General features: G+C 41.9%; 1 protein-coding gene across 1 annotated transcript in view; it reads right to left on the bottom strand.

The window, feature by feature from the left end:
* Positions 1-113: 113 nt before the first annotated feature.
* Positions 114-27,507, bottom strand: part of MED13L (mediator complex subunit 13L) — a 220,627-nt gene continuing 193,233 nt past the window's right edge. The window contains exons 25-31 of the mRNA XM_068239868.1: positions 25,057-25,199; positions 24,823-24,981; positions 24,544-24,708; positions 18,255-18,403; positions 7,151-7,312; positions 4,792-4,904; positions 114-3,066 (exon numbers count right to left, since the gene is read on the bottom strand). Coding sequence (XP_068095969.1) covers positions 2,934-3,066; positions 4,792-4,904; positions 7,151-7,312; positions 18,255-18,403; positions 24,544-24,708; positions 24,823-24,981; positions 25,057-25,199 — 1,024 coding nt within the window. The 3' untranslated portion in view covers positions 114-2,933. The remainder of the gene's footprint in view (positions 3,067-4,791; positions 4,905-7,150; positions 7,313-18,254; positions 18,404-24,543; positions 24,709-24,822; positions 24,982-25,056; positions 25,200-27,507) is intronic.

Consider the following 27,507-nt stretch of genomic DNA (forward strand, 5'->3'; position numbering starts at 1 on the left):
TGTGCTAAAACTTAGCACTGCTTTGTGAATCAAGCCCATAGTGTCAGGATATAATCTAGAACCCTAAAAACAATCATGTAACTCATTAACAGCCATAAAAAACAAGTCTCAGGTTGTTATCAATAAATCAATAATTTATTCATCTAAAAAAGTGTGTAAAAGTATAGACCTTTTTGTTCACAAGGAATATATGAAGCACATTTATACTGAAGAATCTTTAACTTTTAATTTCTTGTTTTTCTTTTTCCTTTTATTATCAAAGTCTTCTTTTTTTCTGAGTGTGAGGTACCAGAGGCGGGATTAAAATTTCTTTTGGAATTCCAAAAAAGGGTTTATTTTTCCTCCTTTTTGTCAATTCTGCCAGGGTTTAAATTTCCCATTTTCATTTTTTTCTTTTTTTACGGCTATTTATAGATATTTGTAAATGTGTATATATATTTATATATATATATTTATATATACTTTATCTATAAAATGGAAAAAAACACAGCCGGTAAATGCTTTAAAAAATTAGGTTCATTGAGAAATGTACAACTTTTACAATTTTTTTAAAAAGTGATATATATTTCTATATACAAATACATTATCTTTTAAGCTTTTGTCACAGATCAGATTTTTTTTAGTTTACTCCCAGACCTGGTGAAAATTGTATGTAAATCTCAATTTGTCTGATATTTAAAAGCACTACATTTCCAAGGAAAATTAGACGGATGTCAGAGTTGATGTTGTGCAAGTGACATCCTCATGTATCATAGTTTAAATAAAATAGCAATTTCATCTTGCTTTACCTCATCACTTCAACCTGCCCAGTCAATACCCCAGCATTATTATTTTAAATAGTAGATGACTGTGAAATAAATCATACACATATATATATATAAATATCTATACAGAATAAACGGATTTGGGAAAAGAGCTGCCTGTAGGTTTCATGCGTTTGTATTGGACTGCCAGTGATCTCAGTCACATGAAGACAAAGATGGTGTATAGAGTACATGAAAGCCCACAATGTATCAGCTTCTCTGCTTGCAAGCCCTGCAATAAGCTGCTGCCACTTACAGTACAGTAACATCTCTTAAGTTCCAGAGAACTTGCATTTTGATATGTATACTTGGGTATCTTGGTATGAATGTCATACACTTTAAATAAAATTGTTCTCAGGTGCTAAGTTCCCGAGAAATTCAAAGAGCACGTTTTAGTGCTGAAAAATGGGACGTGTTTTTGTTGACTTGTTTTAAAAGGTGCAAGCTCTGGGAATGTTAGCCATGTCCCCATTTAATAAAATAAGTTAGTGAGCCGGAAATAAGAGTATATCAGATGTCTACACTGCACTATTTGCAGGTTTGTCCAGATCAGTCATGAAGTATTTAAGCATGATTGCCTTGCAGACTGCCAGCTGTGGCCATTCTGATAATTCTAACCTGACATGTTCCCTTTTAGAGGCTGTGGACATTCCAACCCAACAGCATCTATGTAAAAGTCAAAAACATAGTTAAAAATGACTTTTTACTGTATCCTGCTGAAGTGAAGTCTATAGCTTTCAATCGATAGTAACTAAACACACCATCCCCAAAGCAACTCTTTTGCAATGTGTATTAAGCTAACATACTTCCCATTTCAGGAAAATAATCGTCAGTCTTGAGACAAATGTTTGTATGGCAATAATAACTTACACGGGAAGCAAAATAAATATAAATACAGGGTAATATAAAGCATCCGTTTTGCTTTGCGTATATAAATATGCAGTCATAAAAAGAGATACAGGATTGTCCATAAAGATGATTAAGCGGTCAGAGAAGTCTGTCACTTCTGATGTGCAGTGTGAATAGAAGTCTGCTTTTAATCTGCAATAGACAAAAGCAACCTAAATCTAGTGTTCAGGGGTTTCACAGGCCCTTACGAGGGAACTCTATTACAGCTGCCGTTCGTATTAATAACTGGTGCATTTTTTCAAGTGAAAAATGATTCCCATTATTCTAAGTCACTCTAAAACCAATTAAATAATTAAGAAAACCCACAAGCCTCACATTAGCTCTCCTCTCTGACAGTGCTATGGCGTGTGTGGCTTTAGTTATATTTACAATAAAAATTATACTGTATGGTGGAAACAATACTGACGTAAGCTTTGTACAAACGTAAAGAACGGTTTGGCACAAAAGAGAAAAGAAATGCCTGAACTGTCTGTCATACAGTTTCCAAATAATATTTTGGAGGAAGATTTAGAACTGAATGAACAGCTTTAAAGTAATGCTTAAAGTTGCAGCTAGATTATGCAGCATAGCTGTGAGAAGCTGATACAATAATTGCATGGGCTGTACAAAGTGCTATACGATTTATGTGCACCATAAGATACAGACTGCATTGGTTTGTGCTCTGTGCTGTAACCGGTTTATCAATACATCCTGTTTATCTGCTCGTTATTCCACCGAGGCATTTACTAAAGCTAGTGCCTATAAACACTGTATTCTCTCGTCCGTAACAGACCTTTGCTTCATTTTCCTAAGCAGAGTTAGAAAAATAGCCACTCAGATCTGACAGTTAAGAGCAACAGTCGAGTTTTTCCGAGCACTACCTTCCATGAATGCCCCTCTCACCTGTGCTGTGGCTGTTGCTTAAGGTTGGGGTGACACACTTGTGGCTACCTTAGACTCAGCAAGCTTGATATGCTGAAGGCCTACATAACCTTGACTCTCACAAACGTAGCCAAGCATGTGGCTCTGCAATGGGACAGCCTTTCCGTTATAGTCTGTTAGTGTATATTGCTTGTCGCAGAGAAACAAGAGTTCCAGGTGCATTTCTTGTCCTGTATGGAGTATTTCATTGATGGGACGTTCCAACAGGTCCTACAGCAGGCACTGAGCACAGCGATCGTAGGTCTTCCAGAGGCTGGCCACAGATCTTCAGATAACCTTGTGTGAAGGCAGGATGATTGCTCAGAGAATGTCCATGACCATGTTGTACATCTGTATCAGCACCGTAAAGTGAACAGGTAGGCATGACGTTCGGTCCTGAGTAGCCGGATTACAGGTCAACCACGATAGGGCATTATACTGCTCAAGCACAAATCTAAGAAAAGGACACAATGTGTTAGTCACACTGCATTTTCATTATTTAAGTTTTAAATGTAATATAAATACTAATTGACAAAACACTGATGACAATTTACTAAGGGAAAAGTACAGTGTGGTGAAGACATGTTTACTTCAATCAGCATTCTATCAAGCAGCAAATTCAGAATTCTCATTATGACTAGATGCTATATTGTTACTATCTTGTGAAATGTTTGTATCGAAATAGCTACACGTAGTCCCCGACTTACGAACGTTCGACTTATGAACCACCCGCCGATACGAACGGCATGGATTCTGTGTTTCCATGGGAATAAGTCCCAAAAAATTTTCAAATCGGACTTGTAGTTTTTAAGAAAATCGATTTTAAAAAAATAAAAGAAAAAATGGCTTCTAAACTTGTATAAACAGGTACAAAGGGCAGAGGTGACACAGAGGGGGGCACTGGAGGCACAGAGGAGGTACAGGGGACAGATATGACACAATGTTCCAACTTAAGAAAAGATTCAGGTTAAGAACGAACCTACAGTCCCTATCTCGTTTGTTAACCAGGGACTACTTGTACATGAAAGTACAACATAAATCAATGGAGACTGCTTACTATAGACCGTTAAAGTGAACTTTAACTGACCTAAAAAAAGCATTTCACTTACCTGGGGCTTCTACCAACCCTCTGCAGCCACCTTATGCCCCCTCGCAATCTTGGAACGATGCTCCAGATCCCCTGCCATGGCTAAGTTGACTGGCCAGTCGCCGAAAAGTAAACTTAGTTGCAGCGGGACGGCGTAGGCAGAAGGAGGCAGCATGGGGCTAGTAGAAGCCCCAGGCAAGTGAAATGCTTTTATTTTTGTAGTTGTCAGTAAAGGTTCACTTTAAAAAGGATCTGTAAGGGGAAAAAAAAGCGCCCCTATGGGGTACTTACCTCGGGAATGTGTAGCTTTTTTTATCCAAATGCGGTCAGCCCCCCGAAGATCCACTGGGGCTCCAGGATCATAAAACTCCTGTGTGGGGCTCCAGGATCATAAAACTCCTGTGTGGGGCTCCAGGATCATAACCATCCTGTGAGAGCCTCATGCAGTAGCGGATTTCCTTTGGGCTCGGGCAGAAAAAGCAGAGCCCGATCAGATCCGCCCTACTGCACAGGCGCAGACACTGTGCGCTTGCGCAGTAAGGCATGTCCGATCAGGCTCGGTAATTACAGCCTAAGCCTGAATGAAAACTGTTACTGTACAAGGCTTACACAGGATTGCTATGATTCTGGCGCCCAGCACAGTTGGTGGATTTTTGGTGGCTAACAGCACTGGAACGGAGGAGGACCAGGAAGCCTAATTAGAATCCTGAGACTTCCCTTCACAAGGTAAGTACACTATAGGGGCACTTTTTTTTCTTACAGATTCTTTTTAAACATTCAGCGTAAACACCAATGTACATTAAAACAAGTAACTGTATACTTCTGTCCGCTGTCGGCGGACTGATAAGGCTGTTGCTCAGCGGATCGTTCAAAAACCGCCTTATCAGTCCGCCGACAGCGCGTACACACACTACTGTCGGCTGAATGTCCGCCCAGCGGGAGGGTCCGGCGGACCCATCGTTGCCGGCGGTAGTGCGTGTGTACATACCTATTAAATTAAATGAATAGTTACACTGTAATACAGCAAAGGAATATTGTTGAAATTTGCAGTAGTATGTCTCACTCTTTTCAGTAATAATTTTAAAATTATACCTTAGCACATCTGATGTTAACTTGGAATCCAAAGGATGAGGCACACGCTGTGAAGTGCGTGCAGGAATGAGGTCATCACTCTGGGACACAGAGATGTGATGATGCAAAGAAGCCTGTAAAATAAGGCAAGCAGTTACTAACTACAAGAAAAGCCTAGACATTATACACAACTATATAACTAAATGTCCTTTAAAACCTCATCTATATGGGCATGAACATGCACTGATTGTCGCCCGAAGGGATCGATCAGAGCTGGATCGTTGCGGCAATATTTTGGGGTCGGAGTGCTGTACAGACCGCTTGCTTTGCTGTAGCAGAGTGACGCACACTGTTTTTAGAGGGAGGAAAGGAGGGGCGATGATGCAGCACCTAACTTCCAGCGGGGGAGCAACAATGCGCTCAGGGCCTCTGTCATTACAAATGTCCACATTGGCCTACTGTAGAATGCATGCCTTAAAATATACCTGAAGCGAGAAGCACATTGTGGCTGCCATATTTGTTTCCTTTTAAACAACACCAGTTGCCTGGCAGTCCCACTGATCTGTTTGGCTGCAACAGTACCTAAATCACACACTAGAAACAAGTGTGTGACTAATCCTGTCAGACTTTAGACAGAAACATCTGATCTGCATGCGTGTTCAGGGTATATGGCTAAAAATATTACAGGCAGATGAGCAGCTGGACAGCCAGAGAATTTCCATAGTTTAAAAGGGAATAAATATGTCAGCTTCCATATTTATCTTACTTCAGGTGTGCTTTAGACCTTGGGGATGTACATCTACATCCTCGGCTATTAATGAGCAAAGCATGCATGATAGCACATGCCAGTGTCCATCACTAGGGATGAGCAGGCACAATTCTAGAACTGGATAATACACCCAATTTGGATAATTTCTGCTTAACCAAAAAAGTGCCATTTTCCTTATATGTCTTGAAGTCTTCGCAATCCAGCAGGTTTTAGCGGTTGACTGCAAAGCTCCATACACGATAGACACCAAATGTGGTATTTATATCAATGTTAGTAATTAATTTTTTGAAAAGACAGTTTTTAACAGTCGATTTTCAGATTATTTTAGATTAACAGGCAAGCAGATGAGTAACTCATTTGTAGTAGCGGATTTCATTATTTGGGACACAGGAAGTTGTCTTTAAAGGTAACCTAAAGTCATGGGGAAAAAAGCGTGTTTAAAGTGACACTGAAGCATAAAAAAGACTTCCAGTATAATAATTTGTATGTGTAGTACCGTAGATACTTCATAAAACATTAGTAGCAAAGGAAAGATTTATTTTCAGGTATATAGCTTTTTCTTATAACATGGCATCATTCTCTAATATTTGCAGTTTACACACTACACTCAGTATTGTAAACTATAAAAGGGAGCAGAGCTAATGACCCTTTAAAGAGAACCTGTAACAAAAAAAAACATCCCTTGGGGGGTACTCACCTCGGGAGGGGGAAGCCTCCGGATCCTAATGAGGCTTCCCCCGTCCTCTTGTGTCCCACGCCAGTCTCGCTGCAGCCCGCGGAACGCACAGTCGACAATTTGTTGTGCTGTGCAATATTTACCTTTTCTGGCTCCAGCGGAGGCGCTGTTGCGGCTCTTCTAATGGAGATGGGCAGAAAAAGCCGATCTCAGTCGGGTCCGCTCTACTGTGCAGGCAACTTGCACCTGCGCAGTGGAGCGGCCCGACGGAGATCGGCTATTTTCGCCTATCTCCGTGCAGAGACCCGGTACTGCGCCTGGGAATGAAGGAACACTCAGTGACGGTGTGGGAAGCTGCAGGGGGCTGATAGAAGCCCCAGGTAAGTTAAACTGGCTTTTTTCCATGACTTTAGGATCCCTTTAATGAGACTGAAGTTACTGCAATCCAACACTGCACTGGGTTTATAAAGCAAATTTTCCCACAAAAAAAAAGGGCCAAACTGATTTTTCTTAAAAGCAATATCTAGCTGTACAGTAGTTAGGGCTGGTTCACATGGACGTCTGCCCTGCATTTACCGCCGCCATTCTGGACTCGGCGTTTAACGCTCCCATTCAAGTGAATGGGAATGTTTGTACTGGGCTTTTACCGGCGTTTGCCTGAACACGGCGTTCCGATCCAGATTTTCCCTGGCGTTCGGGGCAACCCTGGACGCTACATGTAGTGTCCTGGGACGGCTAACCGCTGCAGCCAACACCCCCTGTGGAGACAAAAACTGGCGACCACAACTGAAAGCCATGGAAAGTTGCTGAAAGCCTGAACGCGACACTGCAGAGACGCCGCCGAAAGCAGGGCGGACGTCCGTTTGAACCAGCCCCAGGTAAAGATTATGCAGATATGAAAACACATTCAAAGTGTTTAGTTTAACTGGCTTTACCTTTAAAAACAGGGGGCACTGGTTTTGAGCATGCGGGCACGATGACCAGAACCACTCCGGCAGGTTTTCAGCTTTGGCTGTAGAAACATAGTAACCCAGTGCCAAGGGCTGCTGCTTCAGTTCCTCAGGTGCCTCTTTGGAGAGAAGCCTTTCACCTTGGCTCTGCAAGAAAAATTACAAGTGAGCAAATAGTTGCTGAGAGACCACAACTCTGAAAGTAACAAATTAAAGTGGGTCTAAACTCAGAACTTCATATCTGTTTTAAATGATCAGGAACAACATGACAACCTTTAGCAGAGAAGCATTTCTTCATCCCAATTTACAGTTTTCCTAAAAACAAGAGGCTCTCTCATTCACAGCTAATAAGGCTAATTCCACTCTAATATAGCTAAACCAACGCACGCACGCACAAACACACACCTCAGAGCAGTGGAGTTCTACAGCATTTATATGTGGAAAGAAAATGTTTTATTGTGTGCTGTGCATGAGTTCAGGTCCACTTTACAAATGCTCAACTCCAAGTTAGTACCCAGTGCTCCAATGTCATTAATAAATTGCTGAAAAAACACATCAGTGCTATACAAGTACTATACAACGTATCATAGTTACATAGTTATTTTGGCTGAAAAAAAGACATACGTCCATCGAGTTCAACCAGTACAAAGTACAACTCCAGCCCGTCCCCCACATACCCCTGTTGATCCAGAGGAAGGCGAAAAAAACCCCACCAGGCATGGTCCAATTAGCCCCAAATGGGAAAAATTCCTTCCTGACTCCAGATGGCAATCAGATAAAATCCCTGGATCAACATCATTAGGCATAATGATGGGCTGTTTCACTTCACTGCTGGGAATTGTGAGCTCTGATTATATTATATTGCTGTTGTTTGTAAATTTGTGTTTTGCTGCTTTGATATCTGGTGGGCTTGTGCATTGCAGTTCATCAGATATCTAGCCGCAAGTGTTAGTTTTAAAAGTTTTTAAAAGTACATTTTTTTTCCTCTAGTGTGCTTGCAACAGGCAGGTAATTAGCTAGGGGGAGGGATTAGCTGTAACAGGAGGTATTTGGTCAGCTTCAGGACTCAGTACTGAGCTTGCTCAGTCTGTGGCTTGCTCACTAAGTGGCTTCGACACAAGTGGCATAGGCGTTAAAAACAGGCGTTACAACACAGGCACAAACAGAGAGGTGAGAGGAAGCAGGTAAAAAAAAAAAAAATGTAAACAATATTGCGGTTCTTTGCATTGGTTAGGATGTGCTAACACGTTGTGGTGTAGTCTTTAAGTTTTGAGGACTCCGCCCCAGCTTCACTCACTCCCCCTCCTCCACCCCAACCTTACTCACTCCCCCTCCTCCACTCCAACTTCACTCACTCCCCCTCCACCCCTCCCCCTCTTCCACCCCAGCTGCACTCACTCCCGAACTTCACTCCCTCTCCCGTTTCAACTTTTACCGCCACAGTTTACTTTAAATAAAATTTCCCCACACAATAGTCATCATGTTGGACTATGCTGTACAGTGTACATCCTGTGACATGTATGCATGCCTTGATCAGCGGATTGAGGGTGTTTACTGTTGCCCTGGGTGTGTGCGTGTTGCTCAGTTAGAGGCGGAAGTCGCAGAGCTAAATAAGCATCTCGCAACACTGAGACGCATACACAACATGGAGATGAGCTTGGATCTCACGATCCAGACACTGGATGGAATCGGTGAAGATGAGGTGGGTGGAGTAAAGCCGGAGCAAGAAGCAGAGGTAGCCGCTAGTTGGGTCACAGTTAGAAGGGGTAGGGGAAAAAGTGACAGGGAGGCTAGTCCCGAGTTGTCCCTCACTAATAAGTATGCTTGTTTGCGTAATATTGGGGAGGATGATTCTGGAGTAGCAATGCTGCAGCAGGATGTGCTCCTTAGCAACCAAGGGGCAGACTGCTGTAACGAGAAAGGGAATAGGAGTGCAGCTAAGGCTAGACAGGTACTGGTGGTAGGGGATTCAATTATTAGGCGCACAGATAGGGTAATCTGTCGAAGAAACCGTGAATGCCGTACAGTCTGTTGCCTCCCGGGTGCTCGGGTTCGGCATGTAGCGGAAAAAAATTGACAGATTATTGGGTGGGGCTGGGGAAGACCCAGCTGTCATGGTACACATTGGCACCAATGACAAAGTTAGTGGGAGATGGAAGGTCCTCAAAAATGATTTTCAGGTACTTGGAGATGAACTTAAAGCAAGGACCTCCAAGGTGGTGTTCTCTGAAATACTGCCAGTGCCACGCGCTACATCTGAGAGACAGAGGGAGCTTAGGGAGTTAAATAAGTGGCTGAGAAATTGGTGTAGGAAGGAAGGGTTTGGGTTCCTGGAGAACTGGGCAGACTTTGCAGTCGGCTACAGGTTCTACAGCAGGGATGGGCTGCACCTTAATGGGGAGGGTGCAGCTGCATTGGGGGAGAAGATGGCTAAACAGTTGGAGGAGATTTTAAACTAGGATCTGGGGGGAGGCGGGAGGATAAAGTCTCAATATGTAGACAAGATAAGGTAAAAAGACAGTGGGAGCCTAACATTATGGGGGGTGGAGAGGGGGGTGGAGACAGTGTAAAGATTAAGGAGGTTGGTAAAACTTCAAGTAGCCCATTTCGTGTAAACAAAATTGGTAAATGTGTTGGTAAAAATATAAAGTGCATGGTAACCAATGCTCGGAGCCTTGCAAATAAAATAGACGAACTAGAGTTCATTCTGAATGACAAAGGCTATGACATTGTGGGAATAACCGAGACATGGATGAAGCCATGACTGGATAGCTAATTTAAAAGGATACAATGTGTTTAGGAGGGATAGAACAGGGAAAAAAGGTGGAGGGGTTTGTCTCTTTGTTAAGAATTCTTTTACAGCTGTCCTCAACGATGAGATGGAGGAAGATTGCGAAGATGTGGAGTCCGTTTGGGTAAATATTCATGGTGGAAATAAAAGTTGCCAATTGCTTATTGGGGTATGCTACAGACCACCTCTTATTAATGAAGCTGCAGAACTGCGATTACTACAGCAGATTGAAAAAGCTGCAAGTAAAAACGAGGTCATAATTATGGGCGACTTCAACTTTCCAGACATTGACTGGGGTATTGAGGCTACCCATTCTGGTAAAAGCAGCAGATTCCTGGCAGCACTACAGGACAATTACTTGACTCAAATGGTAACGGAACCAACTAGGGGGAATGCGTTACTGGATCTGATCATTTCTAATAGACCAGATAATGTATCAAATGTGCAGGTTCAAGAACATTTGAGAAATAGTGATCACAACATGATAACGTTTGATCTGGTGACTGATAGGCCACGGGGCAGCGGGACCACTAAAACTATGAATTTTAGAAAAGCAAAGTTCAATCAAATTAGGCAGGCACTAAGTTTGGTGAACTGGGATAATGTACTACAAGGGGACAACACTGAAGGGAAATGGCAAGCTTTTAAACGTATTCTCAATCAATATTGTAGTATGTATATCCCATATGGAAACAAAATGTCTAGGAATAAAAAAAGGCCTCTATGGATGAATAGAAAGGTTAGGGATAAAATGAAGAGGAAAAAGAATGCCTATAAGGTCCTAAAACAGGAGGGGACTGAGGCTGCACTAAGCAATTATAAGGAGTGCAATAAAAATTGTAAAAAAGAAATTAGGCTGGCAAAGATCGAAGCTGAAAATCAAATCGCTAGGGATATCAAATCTAACCCAAAAAAGTTTTACAAGTACATCAACTCTAAAAAAAAGAAAGGTTGACTGTATAGGAATCCTAAAGGATAAGGGTGGGAACTCAATGGTGGACGACCAAGGTAAGGCAGAGTTATTAAATGCTTTCTTTGCTTCTGTCTTCACAAAGGAAACAGCACTGTTGCAAATTACAGAGGCAGAAGAGTCTCAATCTTCTAACTGTAATATTAAATACTTAACGCAGGAAGAAGTAAAGGCAAGACTAAATAAATTAAAAATAGGCAAGGCACCTGGCCCGGATGGCATGCATCCTCGGGTCCTAAGAGAATTAAGTTCAGTTATAGCTAAGCCCCTTTATCTTATCTTTTGTGACTCTCTTGCAACTAGCAGAGTCCCAGTGGATTGGCGTACAGCCCACGTTTTCCCATTATTTAAGAAGGGCAAAAAATCTGATCGAGGAAATTATAGACCTGTAAGCTTAACATCAGTTGTATGCAAACTATTTGAGGGGTTACTATACATGACTTCATAGTAGAAAATAATCTTATTTCTCAGCATCAACATGGGTTTACTAAAGACAGGTCCTGTTTGACTAACATGCTCAGCTTTTATGAGGTAGTGAATGCTAATATGGATATTGGGAATGCTGTAGATGTGATATACTTGGACTTTGCAAAGGCCTTCGACACTGTTCCCCACAGAAGTCTGGTGCAAAAGTTGAGGATGCAAGGACTGGGGAAGAGTTTGTGTGCATGGATAGGGAACTGGCTAATGGACAGAAAACAAAGAGTTGTGGTCAATGGATCGTACTCAAAATGGGAGACTGTTAGCAGTGGGGTCCCACAGGGGTCTGTACTGGGTCCAGTGCTCTTCAATTTATTTATTAATGACCTAGTAGATGCAGTAGTGAGCAATGTTGCTATTTTTGCAGATGATACAAAATTGTGCAGAATCATCAACTCTCAGGAAGATAGTGTCATATTGCAACAGGATCTGGATAGGATGGCTATATGGGCACATACATGGCAGATGAAATTCAATGTTGACAAATGTAAAGTCATGCATTTTGGTCGTACCAATGGTCTAGCACCATACAAAATAAATGGGATACAGTTGGGAACATCAAACTTGGAGAAGGACTTAGGAGTACTCATCGACAACAAGTTAAATAATCGTACTCAATGCCAAGCCGCTGCAGCTAAAGCAAACAAAATTTTGGGATGCATCAAAAGGGAAATAAACTCGAGATGCTAGCATAATATTGCCCTCGTTTAACTCTCTAGTAAAGCCACATCTGGAATATGGAATTCAGTTCTGGGCACCACATTACAAAAAAGATATTGCAGTTTTAGAGCAGGTGCAGAGACGAGCTACAAAATTGATACGTGGGATGGAAGGTCTCGCTTACCAAGAAAGGTTAGATAAACTGGGTTTATTTAGTCTAGAGAAAAGACGCCTTAGAGGAGATCTAATTAACATGTATAAATACATTAGAGGGCAATATAATAGCTTGGCGGATGAGCTTTTTGTCCCTAGGCCTTCTCAAAGGACTAGAGGACATGAGCTGCGCATGGAGGAAAAACGTTTTAGCCATTTATTTAGGAAAGGGTTCTTTACAGTAAGAGTGGTTAAGATGTGGAATGCATTGCCACAGGAAGTCGTTATGGCAAACTCTATACCTGCATTTAAAGGGGGCTTAGATGCTTTCCTTGCGTTGAAAGACATCCATGGCTACAATTACTAGGTTATGCCTAATGATGTTGATCCAGGGATTTTATCTGATTGCCATCTGGAGTCAGGAAGGAATTTTTCCCATTTGGGGCTAATTGGATCATGCCTGGTGGGGTTTTTTTCGCCTTCCTCTGGATCAACAGGGGTATGTGGGGGACGGGCTGGAGTTGTACTTTGTACTGGTTGAACTCGATGGACGTATGTCTTTTTTCAGCCAAAATAACTATGTAACTATGTAACTATAACCTAGTAATTGTAGCCATGGATGTCTTAACGCAAGGAAAGCATCTAAGCCCCCTTTAAATGCAGGTATAGAGTTTGCCATAACTACTTCCTGTGGCAATGCATTCCACATCTTAACCACTCTTACTGTAAAGAACCCTTTCCTAAATAAATGGCTAAAACGTTTTTCCTCCATGCGCAGCTCATGTCCTCTAGTCCTTTGAGAAGGCCTAGGGACAAAAAGCTCATCCGCCAAGCTATTATATTGCCCTCTAATGTATTTATACATGTTAATTAGATCATGTCATTGTACGCATGGTCAAGTGTGCTTTTAAAAGAAAAAAAAATATACTCAATATAATATATTTTAAGATGGTAAATTTATATGGGAAGGAAAGGAGGGGGGATGGTAAGCTCTTAGCTTCTAACAAAACCCTAGTGCTTCTGGTTCACCATGAGTTTACTGCACACTTCATAAAACTATTTGCCAATTTCAACCCATAGACCCATATTATTCCTTGCTGTGTACTGATGAAGATCAATTTAGCCAGAAACAGCTGTCTGCAAGCTGGAATAGTATGGCTCTGTAAACTCGATATATTGAAGACACACTGTACACCAGTCATATAGATGTGTGTTTGGCTTTTCAAGAACATTGAGAAATATAAATCAAATTCACACTTGAGCAGAAGTGATGCATTGTGGAAGTTCATTCTTGCTCACATTAAGCTGAATAACACCTTCAGATTTCAGAAAGTCAAATTTATGATATAAGGCTTGGATTACACCTTCAAAAAAGCACTCAAAACTCACTTCTTCAAGGAGGCCTACATCAACTCAACACTGCCCTAACCCTCTCTGCCAAGAACTTCTTGATGCACCCCCTCCTTTCGTCTCACCAGCCCCTCCCTCTAGATTGTAAGCCTTTGGCAGGGTTCTTGACTGTGTGCACTTTACCCAGATTTATGGAACTTGTATTTTTACCACTACCACTCCACAGTGTATGATCTGGCATTGTATTACTATCTTTGCATTGTGTTGAGTATCTTATAGCTTATTACCTGTATTGTTCTATCTATTGTCTATTTCCTGTATTGTGCTGTCACCAGTTATCGTCTGTAATCCTACTTATTGTACAGCGCTGCGTAATATGTTGGCGCTATATAAATCCAATAAATAATAATAATAATAATATAATTACTGAATTTTTCACACCAAAAGACGCACTTTGGTTTAGAGGACAAGAACCAGGAAAAAAATATTCCCAACCTGGCACAGGAGTGTGTTGTGGAGCATCTCACTTCAAGCTGCCTGGGCTGTGGAGTCGGTAAAAAAAAATCCACTGACTGACTGCTCAGTTTAGGATTCCACCGACTCAGCCTCCTCTAATTTGCATAAAACCATCTTCTTGATTGAAAGTATGTAACATGAAATTTGTCTCTTAACTGCCAACGCTTAGGAATTTTAAAAGACAACTGAAGTGTGAAGGATATGGAGACTGCCATATTTATTCCCTTTAGTCAGACTAAAACTAGTCTTTGGTAAGAGTACTTGTAAAAGGTACAGACCGGAACAAAGAACATCTATCAGGCCCTAGGCAATATAACTGTGGGTACATGTAAAGCCCAATCTACACGATACGATTCTTTGTACGATTCAATTAAGATTCTATTTACGATCCGATTAAATCCGACATGTCCGATTGGGATTGGAGTCGATGCAATTTGATTAGCCATTGTTTTGCAATTGCAAATCGAACTGAATCGAACCCCGATCGGACATGTCGGATTTAATCGAATCGTAAATAGAATCGTACAAAGAATCGTATCGTGTAGATTGGGCTTAAGAGTGATGTGCAGGTACTTTGAAGGATAATGAGGCGATTCTTTCTCTATTACACATTCCTCATGCACAATCTGAACCAGGTTTATAGGTGATAGACAACACCTTTGTGTTCAATGTGCACAACATTCTCAGTGGATTCCCTGCATCTCTGTGGGGAGTGCATATGTAGAGTATAGTACTACTGTGTAAGAAAGTAAACCTGAAACAGATAAATTATTGTTTTATACATACTTGGGGCTTCCTCCAGCCCCCTTCAGGCTAATTAGTCCCTCGCTGTCCTCCTCCGCCACCTGGATCTTCTGTAAGGAGTGCAGGTACTTGAGCCAGTCTGGCGTAGTGCGCATGCACACACTGCGCTGCCGGAAGCGTACTACACCTGCGCAGCACTATTGCGCAGGTGCAGAATGCTCCTGGTTGTAGGAGCGGCATGCGGCCGGACTGCGCTGACTGGCTGAATTACCGGGACTCATAGCAGAAGGTCCAGGTGGTGGAGGAACGACAGTAAGGGACTGATTGGCCTGAAGGGGGCTGGAGGAAGCCCCATGTACAGGATCTTCTCAAAAAATTAGCATATTGTGATAAAGTTCATTATTTTCTGTAATGTACTGATAAACAGACTCATTTATTTTAGATTCAAATACACACAACTGAAGTAGTTCAAGCCTTTTATTGTTTTAATATTGATGATTTTGGCATACAGCTCATGAAAACCCAAAATTCCTATCTCAAAAAATTAGCATATTTCATCCGACCAATAAAATAAAGTGTTATTAAAACAAAAAAAAAGGTCAACTTTCAAATAATTATGTTCAGTTATGCACTCAATACTTGGTCGGGAATCCTTTTGCAGAAATGACTGCTTCAATGCGGCGTGGCATGGAGGCAATCAGCCTGTGGCACTGCTCAGGTGTTATGGAGGCCCAGGATGCTTCGATAGCGGCCTTAAGCTCATCCAGAGGGTTTGGTCTTGCGTCTCTCAACTTTCTCTTCACAATATCCCACAGATTCTCTATGGGGTTCAGGTCAGGAGAGTTGCCAGGCCAATTGAGCACAGTAATACCATGGACAGTAAACCATTTACCAGTGGTTTTGGCACTGTGAGCAGGTGCCAGGTCGTGCTGAAAAATGAAATCTTCATCTCCATAAAGTTTTCCAGCAGATGGAAGCATGAAGTGCTCCAAAATCTGTGCTCCTGCCCTTGATAAAACACAGTGGACCAACACCAGCAGCTGACATGGCACCCCAGACTATCACTGACTGTGGGTACTTGACACTGGACTTCAGGCATTTTGGCATTTCCCTCTCCCCAGTCTTCCTCCAGACTCTGGCACCTTGATTTCCGAATGACATGTAAAAGTTGCTTTCATCCGAAAAAAGTACTTTGGACCACTGAGCAACAGTCCAGTGCTGCTTCTCTGTAGCCCACGTCAGGCGCTTCTGCCGCTGTTTCTTGTTCAAAGGTGGGTTCATGCTTCCATCTGCTGAAAAGCTTTATGGAGATGAAGATTTCATTTTTCAGCACCACCTGGCACCTGCTCACAGTGCCAAAACCACTGGTAAATGGTTTAGGCCGGTTACACACTGAAAGCGTGCAGGAGAACGGCTCCTGAACGCGTTGCAGCGCGTCGTCGGGAAACTCCGGTGCGACGCTGAGTAGCGGCGGTAGTAGTTATTTAACCCGAAGGGGAAACGGCGATTCCCGACGATAAAATGCGCCGGGACGCGTCGTACCGCAACGTATCGAAACACAGCGTCGGGTGTGAAAGGTAAAAGGAAAGTCTATGGACTTTCCTTTTACCTTGGTTAACGCAAAGTATAGACTTTGCGTTAAAACGCCAAAAGAGGGCTCTGGTGGGGAAAGAGCCCTTACTGACCATGGACCCCATAGAGCATCTGTGGGATATTGTGGAGAGAAAGTTGAGAGACGCAAGACCCAACACTCTGGATGAGCTTAAGTGCCACAGGCTGATTGCCTCCATGCCACGCCGCATTGAAGCAGTCATTTCTGCAAAAGGATTCCCGACCAAGTATTGAGTGCATAACTGAACATAATTATTTGAAGGCTGACTTTTTTTTTGTTTTAAAAACACTTTTCTTTTATTGGTCGAATGAAATATGCTAATTTTTTGAGATAGGAATTTTGGGTTTTCATGAGCTGTATGCCAAAATCATCAATATTAAAACAATAAAAGGCTTGAACTAATTCAGTTGTGTGTATTTGAATCTAAAATATATGAAAGTCTAATGTTTATCAGTACATTACAGAAAATAATGAACTTTATCACAATATGCAATTTTTTTTAGAAGATCCTGTATGTATAAAACTTTTCTTTTCATCAGTCTCAGGTACCCTTTAATTCGTAGTCACCCAAACAAATTTTAACAACATATCAAATTATTTGATTTCATGAGCAAATAGAGTGCATACATTTGCATAAATCAGCATCAACGCAGAATTATTTGCATCTCATTGACCATCTCTATTAGTGACACGGCTACACATCAGGCTTTAGTCTTACAGCATAGATGTTATTTAGTATATAGAAGAGATTCCTATGTTACACATCATATATACTGTACAGTCACAATCAGATATGTATATCGGACTTTAAAAATACGGGGACTGCTTTACTGAAGCAGCACAAGTAACTAATTTTGATTGGTTTATTTTTGTGGACAAAGCACAGCTATTACTGTATATATATAAATTATTTATGATGACTATTATCTGAGAAATAGAACATTTTATCATATTTTCCATTTTAATTACAGTTTAACTCCATTAGGAGTCGGTGCATTTTTTCCTGACTCCAGGCACCCAAAAATTGCTCCGACTCCACAGCCCTGCTCCTAACCAACCACTGGGCTTCAGCACAATAATGGCAGCTGGCACCAGGTCTCCCCAAGCTCCCTTCCTCATGTAGCCATGATACTAGCCAGGAGTCATGATGGAAAGGTGAGGGAACTCTTTTTCGACTTTGCGGAATCACTGTTACCTTGCATTGGGGGGGAAAGAGCATACAACACCATACTGCCACCCCCCAACCACACAGACAATTTTTTTTTCAGGGGCGAGTGCATCCTATGGAGCGAAAAATTCAGTGTGCTTGTATCACTGCTTTTGCTACTAAAAGGCAATCAGCTATATTGTTTATTTTACAAACATAAATCATTAGCAGCCTGCACTCCCATAGTGTTTACAGATGTTGTCAAGATTTTTTTTTCTGAGGTGTGGCACCATTCACTAATCCACCCCTCTTCCCTCTCCATAGAGCAGCGCACATACCGTTTGTGAAAGGACCTCAGTGATAAAGAAAAGCTTTCAGGAACCATCTAAACTGCAACCCCGCTCATAATCTATACAGATCACATCACAGCTTCAGCAATGAATGCAAAATGTAATCCAAAAGAGCACCCAGGGATGTTTAACAGTTTCTTTCTGTGAAAAGGCTGTTATTCCGACAGCCAAAAGACGTCAACACTAGCCACTAGAACAAACATTATTAAGGAACATATTCTTTTCTATAGATAAAATCTCTGTATTCTAGCAATATATTTAAAAGGAAAGATTTGGACAACAAGTAAGCAATTTCAGTAGGCATGCCTTTACTTACCCGGCTGTGCTGGAAGTGTGACCCAACTCCAATGCCTGTCGGAGACCCTGGGGAGGAGTTTGGGGGAGAATGAAGGTTCCCTTGAATCAATATTCCCAGGTCATTTTCCATATCAGGCATATCCGGAAAAGGTAGGTCAAACATGTCATCTGAAGAGGAGAGAGAACCCAAAGGTGAGTACTAATCATTATGAAAGGATTTCCCCCTTCACCCCCCAAAAAAGGAAAAAACAGAAAACATGAAAAGACAAACAGTACTATGTCACTGATAGTCGTGTTTACACTTCACTAAAGCTAACTGATGTGACTTGGTGGCCAATCGACCATCCGATTCAATGATTATAATAGAAGCGGATGAAATTCTGTGCCGCCAAGAGTATGCTGCATGCGATCAACGATGCGACCAATTTAAAGAGACACTGAAGCGAAAAAAAATATATGATATAGTGAATTGGTTGTGTACTATGAATAATTACTAGAAGATTAGCAGCAAAGAAAATATTCTCATACTGTTATTTTCAGGTATATAGTGTTTTTCTAACATTGCATCATTCTATAATATGTGCAGATTACACAACACTCAAGCATTCAAAATGAGTCTTTCAGAGCAGCAGTCTGAAGTAATGACCTCTCCTCTTGCAGAGGAAAAGTAAACAGTCCAGGAACAGTTGAGATAATAAAAGTTAGATAACAGCCCTCTCCACAACTAACTTAGTCGGAGAGCTTAATGGCTTGTTTGCATAGAGATAACAACTGGAGTTTCTCAACTCTTCCTGTACTGGAAACAATTACACTGATGTATCTGATCTTAATGTTTTATTTCTTAGCTGTGCTACACATACAAATCATAATATCATCATTTTTTTTTCGCTTCAGTGTCTCTTTAAGACCGAAATGGTTTGCATGTATTGATTGGACATGCTGAAGAATCTCAGGCCCACGTTATGCTGGTAACCACTTGGAGCGTGTCTGAGGAAGCAGACACAGACCGGTGAAATATGCATGTACGGGCACCGGAGAGAGGCACACTTTACACTAGGGAACAGCAGTGAGGCGACATCACTAGGCTGATTCCTGAAAGATTTCATGCTGAAATCGATCAAGAATTGACTTGGGGTTTATAGCAGCCAACAGGTCTCTCATCAAACAGTTCAATCAGAGAGAGATCTGTCTCTTGGTCGACTGGTCGCCAAAATCGCTAGATGTATGGGAACCTAAAGTTCTCTGCTATCCTTCTGAATACAGCAGAAATGGTTCTACAATGTTTAGACAGGTTAGTATAGCTCAAGTCAATTTTATGAAGGCAATGGCAATCTTATCAATTAGCTCTTGAGTAGAGTTTTCAGTATTAACCCTTCCAACAGCTTCAAAACCATTTATATATTTTTGATATTAATTTTATGTTGTGTTTCGCTAGGCTGATTCCGGATAGATGTCATGCTGAAATCTACCTGGAATCGGTCTGTGCTGTATAGGCAGGAAACTAATCTCTCATTGATCAGATTCAATCAGAAAAAGATGTTTCATGGTCTATCTCCCCATACAGAGGACTCGGAGGCTGCCTAAAGGTTCCAACCACGCTGCTTCTCATCACATGGGGCCACTACACCGCCGCTGCCCAGGGACACCAGACGCCATAATGGTAATAAGAGGCCTACGCCACCTCAGCGACCCGGAGGGGTTAAGGTCCCCCTGCTCCCTGTCCTGCCACTGGAATAAGCCAGGCTTTCTGGGAGGCCCCTGCTGTATGGAGCACCTAAAGTTCAATTGCCCGTGGTCCCCAGATGATCATCTGCTGAACGCTGCTGCTGAACGCTGCTGCAGCCAGCCTACACAGAGGACGAGACCCTGCAGCTCTGCAGCCAGACCCCTCCACAGATCCATCCTCTTTAGGGCGCTAGTATGCTGCAGGCTGTCTGGACTAAGCTGCAAGCAAGGTGCCTAATTTTGGATTGCGGCCAGTAGGCAGCTCACAGGAGGCCTTCGGCCATGCCAGCCAGGACATTAACTGGCCAGGTTCTGGCACTACCCCAAGGGGACTCAATTTTCTTTTCTCTCTGTGTCACTCACTCTTTTCTTTCTATCTCTCCTTTCCTTTCTTCTCTGTCTTCTCCAGGGACATACTGTGTGGCATCTGATTCATTTATCGCCGCAGAAGCGTCTGAGTGCCATAGACGGCAACAGATCTTCCCCTGGTCTTTCTCCTGGGTCCATGTTTCGCGTATCCTTTCTATCTGTAACTATGTTACTGTATCAAATGCATACTGCATGTACTGTTATTTTCTTTACCGCTGTATGTTACTGTATCACGACTGACTTGTACTTGGCAAAATAAATTCTGATACATCGTCAGGATGTATGTGCATATTAAGAAGCACATATCTAAATGCAGAGAACAGATGAGTCCAAAAATCTTTCTTCACGGGAGCTGAACAACAACATTTTGGACAGTCTCAGGTATAGCAAGTTTTTTAAAACATCGATTTTAATCTTTAAATTCAAAATAAGACTATGGGATCCTATGAAAGACCCATATAGGATTAGGACTACAGATACAACTGTTGTCTTATTAGTTTATTTTCACTTAAGGTTTGTTTTAATATGGTTCCCTGTAAGTTGGCAAACCGGTTTCAAAACGTGTTATATATGACAAGTTTATTGTACTATTCTGCCTCTTGCGTTGTACCAGGTTCTTTTTACATGTGTAATAAAGTTTTTCTTTTTATGACGGAAAGGAAAACACAAGTCACAAAACATTTAACTTTCCGAAACCATTCAGGTTATGTGCACCTACAATTATTTACTCATTTTTTTTCTCCACTTCCAACTGCTGGAGCACCCCTCACTCTGATCACATTTGCAATCAAAAGTCATCAAGCATTGCCTATAATGGAAGTCCAGCCATCTTTCACAATTTTTCCCATGTTTTGGATAGGCATTGGACTTGATGCATCATTTTTTATAAAATAGCTATACAGCAGTGACACAGACTACTACTAGACTACTACATTGCTAGTCTCTCGTATGATCTAAACGTACTCATACACTAATTGACTGTCCCTGAAAGATTTGATCACTGGGTTAGAGAATCATTGCCGCCTGAACGGAAATTTGACTTTCAGCCGAAATCTTATTGATTGCTCAGGATTGGAAAATCTCATCCGATAAAAGATAGGCTGGGGGTGTGGTGGTATATTAACAGCTGGTTGGGTACATATATACAGATTCAGGGGCTCATCCTACGTAGCTCACTTGTTTTTATCTAAGCCTCCTCGGATTTGCTTTAAACCTTTTTCACAGAAACATAAAAAACATATAAGTCAAAAGTGATATCTAGAACCTTCCCATTCTGGTGGCCATCTGCCACTAGTACAGAAGTGAAGGAAAGCCTTCACAACAGGGACACTAACATAGAACTGTACTGGAAATAAGTTTGATATTCACACATAAGTGAAGCAGGGGAAACAAAGAAATTTAAGGGGCAGCAATAAACATAAGAAACCTTTTTACCAGCTCGATTTACATGCCCAGCTGCCAATCCTTGTTCCTGACAAGGATTAAAAAATTACCTTGATTACAGCATACTACTGCAAGAGTAGACAAAAAGAACGGGAGCTGCAAACACTATAGCCAAAACCCCCGTTGTCAAACAAACCTACGGTGGGTTGCAAAAGTATTCGGCCCCCTTGAAGTTTTCCACATTTTGTCATATTACTGCCAAAAACATGAATCAATTTTATTGGAATTCCTCATGAAAGACCAACACAAAGTGGTGTACACATGAGAAGTGGAACGAAAATCATACATCTTTCCAAACATTTTTTACAAATCAATAACTGCAACGTGGTGTGTGCATAATTATTCGGCCCCTTTGATCTGAGTGCAGTCAGTTGCCTATAGACATTGCCTGATGAGTGCTAATGACTAAATAGAGTGCACCTGTGTGTAATCTAATGCCAGTACAAATACAGCTGCTCTGTGAGGGCCTCAGAGGTTGTCTAAGAGCAACAACACCGTGAAGTCCAAAGAACACACAAGACAGGTCAGGGATCAAGTTATTGAGAAATTTAAAGCAGGCTTAGGCTACAAAAAGATTTCCAAAGCCTTGAACATCCCACGGAGCACTGTTCCATCGATCATTCAGAAATGGAAGGAGTATGGCACAACTGTACACCTACCAAGACAAGGCCATCCACCTAAACTCACAGGCCGAACAAGGAGAGCGCTGATCAGAAATGCAGTCAAGAGGCCCATGGTGACTCTGGACGAGCTGCAGAGATCTACAGCTCAGGTGGGAGACTCTGTCCATGGGACAACTATTAGTCATGCACTGTACAAAGTTGGCCTTTATGGAAGAGTGGCAAGAAGAAAGGCATTGTTAACAGGAAGCATAAGAAGTCCCGTTTGCAGTTTGCCACAAGCCATGTGGGGGACACAGAAAACATGTGGAAGAAGATGCTCTGGTCAAATGAGACCAAAATTGAACTTTTTGGCCAAAATGCAAAACGCTATGTGTGGCGGAAAACTAACACTGCACATCACTCTGAACACACCATCCCCACTGTCAAATATGGTGGTGGCAGCATCATGCTCGGAGGAAGCATCTCTTCAGCAGGGACAGGAAAACTGGTCAGAGTTGATGGGAAGATGGATGGAGCCAAATACAGGGCAAACTTGGAAGAAAACCTCTTGGAGACTGCAAAAGACTTGACTAGGGCGGAGGTTAACCTTCCAGCAGGACAATGACCCTAAACATAAAGCCAGGGCAACAATGGAATGGTTTAAAACAAAACATATCTGTGTTAGAATGGCCCAAAGTCCAGATCTAAATCCAATCGAGAATCTGTGGCAAGATCTGAAAACTGCTGTTCACAAACGCTGTCCATCTAATCTGACTGAGCTGGAGCTGTTTTGCAAAGAAGAATGGGCAAGGATTTAAGTCTCTAGATGTGCAAAGCTGGTAGAGACATACCCTAAAAGACTGGCAGCTGTAATTGCAGCAAAAGGTAGTTCTACAAAGTATTGACTCAGGGGGCTGAATAATTACACCCACCCCACTTTGCAGTTATTGATTTGTAAAAAATGTTTGGAATCATGTAGGATTTTCGTTCCACTTCTCACATGTACACCACTTTGTATTGGTCTTTCACGTGGAATTCCAATAAAATTGATGCATGTTTGTGGCAGTAATGTGACAAAATGTGGAAAACTTCAAGGGGGCCGAATACTTTTGCAACCCACTGTATATGCTGCTAAGTTGCTATACATTCCCTTTCATAGGAATCTCCGGTGGAAGGGAAAGGAAGAATGAAAGAAAGACACCCCCATTTATACTCACCACACTTAATTCATAAATGGATTACAGTTGTCTACAATAACTAGCTGCATTTTTAAAACAACAGGCTAAAGCCTCACCATTCTGTTAGTCCAAAAGCTAAACCTGGTAATCCACCCCCACACATAGGCCTCAATTTACTAAGCTTTATCAAACACTTTATCAAACGTTTGATAATTTACCTCATAGGTATCTAATTTTGAATTCACTAAAAAGTGTTATAGATTTATTGACCGTTCAATGGATAAAACATTCGATAAATATATAACACCTTAGTGAATTCAAAATTAGATTTTACTAATGAGGTAAATTATCAAACGTTTGATAAAAGCTTAGTGAATTGAGGCCATAATGTTCCTGGTGTAGCTATACAGCTTTCTTGACCCACTGATGCTCCCTCCTTGGGCCTTTTTGCAATTATACCACCACGAAAAAAATATTTTGGCCCTTTAAAGTATGGTGTTGAAATCAAATGGTAAAAATTCTCATTAAATCCATTGGAATTTTAAGTTGTAGCAAGGGGAAATATGAAACAGTCTCAATGGGTCACTAAATTGTAAGGAGCTGTAACTACGTCTATGCTATTATATCACATACTATAACCTCCTACCTAATAAAAGGCAAGTGCCGCTGCGTCCCATGTCCGTCCATCAGTGCTTTTTGTGCACTGCGCATGTGCAGGGACGCAGAGACACTGCCGAGAGCCGGAGGAGGACAGGGCCAGAAGGGCCGGGCGTGAGCGCACGGCGCATTAGGGACACACCTCGCCCGTTTTTAAACGGGCTTAGGTCCCCTAGTACTATAATAATAATATAAACATTTAATCAGGGGAAAAAGTATTTACCTTAATTTTTAATTACATATGAGAAACCACTCAATACTACAGCGGGAGAAAAAGATTTGCTAGATGTACTGTGCAATATCCTCAGTAACAATTTGCCCTAACATAACTTACCATTGCAGTCTTCATTGGGGTAGTTGGCAGGAGCCACCTGGATGGTGGCGGAAGTAGGGAACACCAGGATATGGGTGCATGAGGCATCTTGTGGTGTACTAAGTTGGGAAGTCTGCAGATTCAAAGCTGTGCTGCGACCAAACACAGATCCCATTGTAACTGCATCTGAAATAGTAGAACAGAAAAACAGTCAGTAATGAATTTGCCAAGTAAAAGAATAGGAAATCTCATTTTTCAGGGCTTTTTCAAGAGCTGTAACAAATCCATACAGGTATTCACCTGGCATCACATTGAAGGATCCCTGCGGCTCCATTGCTACAAGACAGGCACTAAGAATAGATGGCGAATCAGCAGCAGAGATGCCACACATTCTGCAGGCTTCTTTTAGCTGACGGCTAATGTTCTGTAAGGAGCACTCTCCCAATAAAATACTCCAATCTGAAACAAATATTAAATCCGTTAGCCAGAGCATTCTTTTGAACAACTAGAATTAAAAATATGTAAATTATATACCTTTTAATTCGCCATGTCCTAATCTTCCAAGACGCCCAATCACCACTCTCCAAGGCAACGATGTCATCTGCATTATACCCACACACCACTCCCACAGTTTTTGAAGACCAGTTTTCCTTGCCGAAACTCTGCTTCTTCTAAACCTGCAGGATAATGTGAGAGAAAAATATTTTTAAACCAATCCATGCATGCTGTGCAGAAACTCTTGAATAGATAGACAACATCAACTTCTATTTCTGTTCTTTTCAAATATAATTACTAACCACTGGAGGGCGCCTATGCAACACAGGAAAAAAAACAAAACAAAAACAGTTTCTTTATTCTGAGACCTGTGGGTACTTTGGCTAGCAGCCCGACAGGATCTTTTAAAATTACAGTTTTAATTAGTAATGTTGAGGTATTTTCACCATTGTATGTGTACTATTACTATTACAACATTTTCCTAAACAATAAAACCAGAGTTAGGGGATTATCAATAAAAATGATAATCCTAACACTCAATCATATATCACGCTTTAAATACAATTATGTAAATTAAACTTTCTTGCTAAATGTGTTAACTTTGTTTCTAAAAATGGTGGATACCTTAATGCAATAGTTCTCTTCTAGTCCTGGAAGCGCAATGAAAGAGAACCGGTAGAAAAAGCCAAAACATGCACCTTCTGTCTGTGAAGAGCATTGAGAGCTACAGTATGTTCCCAAATGCTAATACAAATGCTTTGCAAAGCCAGATAAAGACGAGAACTCCCTCTATTCAGTACTTCTAGTCCAGAGATCAAAGTATCATGATAGAACGATTTTTCAAAGAAAGCCTCATTTCACTTGAACACTCCTGATTACTACTAAGCTTAGATATGTGCCTGTGCCCCTGTCCATTACACTGCTATTTAAATCAATTAGACGTTTCATTGAATAACACTCAAAATCAAAATAAAATCAGATAAAAAATTGGGACCTCCAATTTATAATTAAGCTTATAGTAAACCTGAGATTAATTAAAAATAAGAATTTATACATACCCGGGGCTTCCTCCAGCCACCTTTGGCCCGATCAATCCCTTGCTGCCATCCTCCACTATGGCTCCCGGGAGTCAGGGCTTAGGCCCAGTGCACACCAAACCGCTAGCAGATCCACAAAATGCTAGCGGTCTTGGGTGCGGATGACAGAGATTAGTCCCAGTGCACACCGGGCGGATCTTGATGCGATCTGCCGGCCGCATCAGTGTGGCTAATGTATTTCAATGGGCTGGTGCACACCGGTGGTTTGAGGTTTTTATCAAACCGCAAATGGGCAGCAAGAGGCACGTTTGCGGTTTGCTAAAAACCTCAAACCGCCGGTGTGCACCAGCCCATTGAAATACATTACCCGAGCGGCTTTACAGGCAGATGCTGCCGGCGGATCGTATCAAGATCCGCTCGGTGTGCACTGGGCCTTACTGTACATGCCCATCACGGTCTGCGCCTGTGAAGTAACTACTGGGAGGCTAGCAGCGGATGCAGGAGGCGGAGGATGGCGGTGAGGGAGCGACCAGACCGAAGGGGGCTGGAGGAAGCCCCAGGTATGTATGATTTTTTTCTTTTAATTCATTTCAGGTACACATTAAATTATCAATTTTAATTTGACTGTAAGGCTGGTTTCACACGAGTCACAAAATCAGATGGTTTTCCACTGAGAGCAATGGGTAAACAGACATGTCGATGGATTATCATCATAACTGATCTATAAAGCGCCAACATATTCCATGGTGCTGTACAAAGTAAGAAAAACACTTGGTACATAGCAACTTCCTAGTAGGCATGGGCTACTAGGAAGCCGCTCGAAATACAATGAGGCTTAATTGCCTTCTGGGTAAGTAACCCCCTGTCCGGCGCATGGGAGACAGGTTCCGACTGATGGAAGTGCGGGGACCTTGTTCCTGAAGCTGCGGGCAGCAGAGGATGGCGGAGTGGGAGCGATCGGAGCGGATGGGACTGGAGGAAGCCCCAGGTATGTATAAAATCTTTTTCATTTTTCACCTCTGGCACACTTTAAACATTTCAAAGGAGAATGACAAGTGTGTTTGGGAAGGGAATTCCAGAGGAGGGGTGAGGCTCATGAGAAATCTTTTATACATGAATGCAAGGAAGCGATTCTGGAGGACAGAGCAGAGATTGGGGTTGGTTTGGTATTTGGAAACTAGAAAGGAAATATTTGAGGGAGATGTTGAGAGCTTTGTGGGTTAGCTGGATCCTCTTGTTAATTGGCAGTCCATAAAATGTTTGACAGGAGCAACAGAGGAGGAGGTAGAAGAAGCAGCCGAGTCCAGACGAGACATCATAAGAACATACACTAAAGGTAGCCATACACTGGTCGATTTGCCATCAGATTCGACCAACAAATAGATCCCTCTCTGATCGAATCTGATCAGAGAGGGATCGTATGACTACCTTTACTGCAAACAGATTGTGAACC

The sequence above is a fragment of the Hyperolius riggenbachi genome, chromosome 1, assembly GCF_040937935.1.
Source record: "Hyperolius riggenbachi isolate aHypRig1 chromosome 1, aHypRig1.pri, whole genome shotgun sequence".
Taxonomy (NCBI): domain Eukaryota; kingdom Metazoa; phylum Chordata; class Amphibia; order Anura; family Hyperoliidae; genus Hyperolius; species Hyperolius riggenbachi.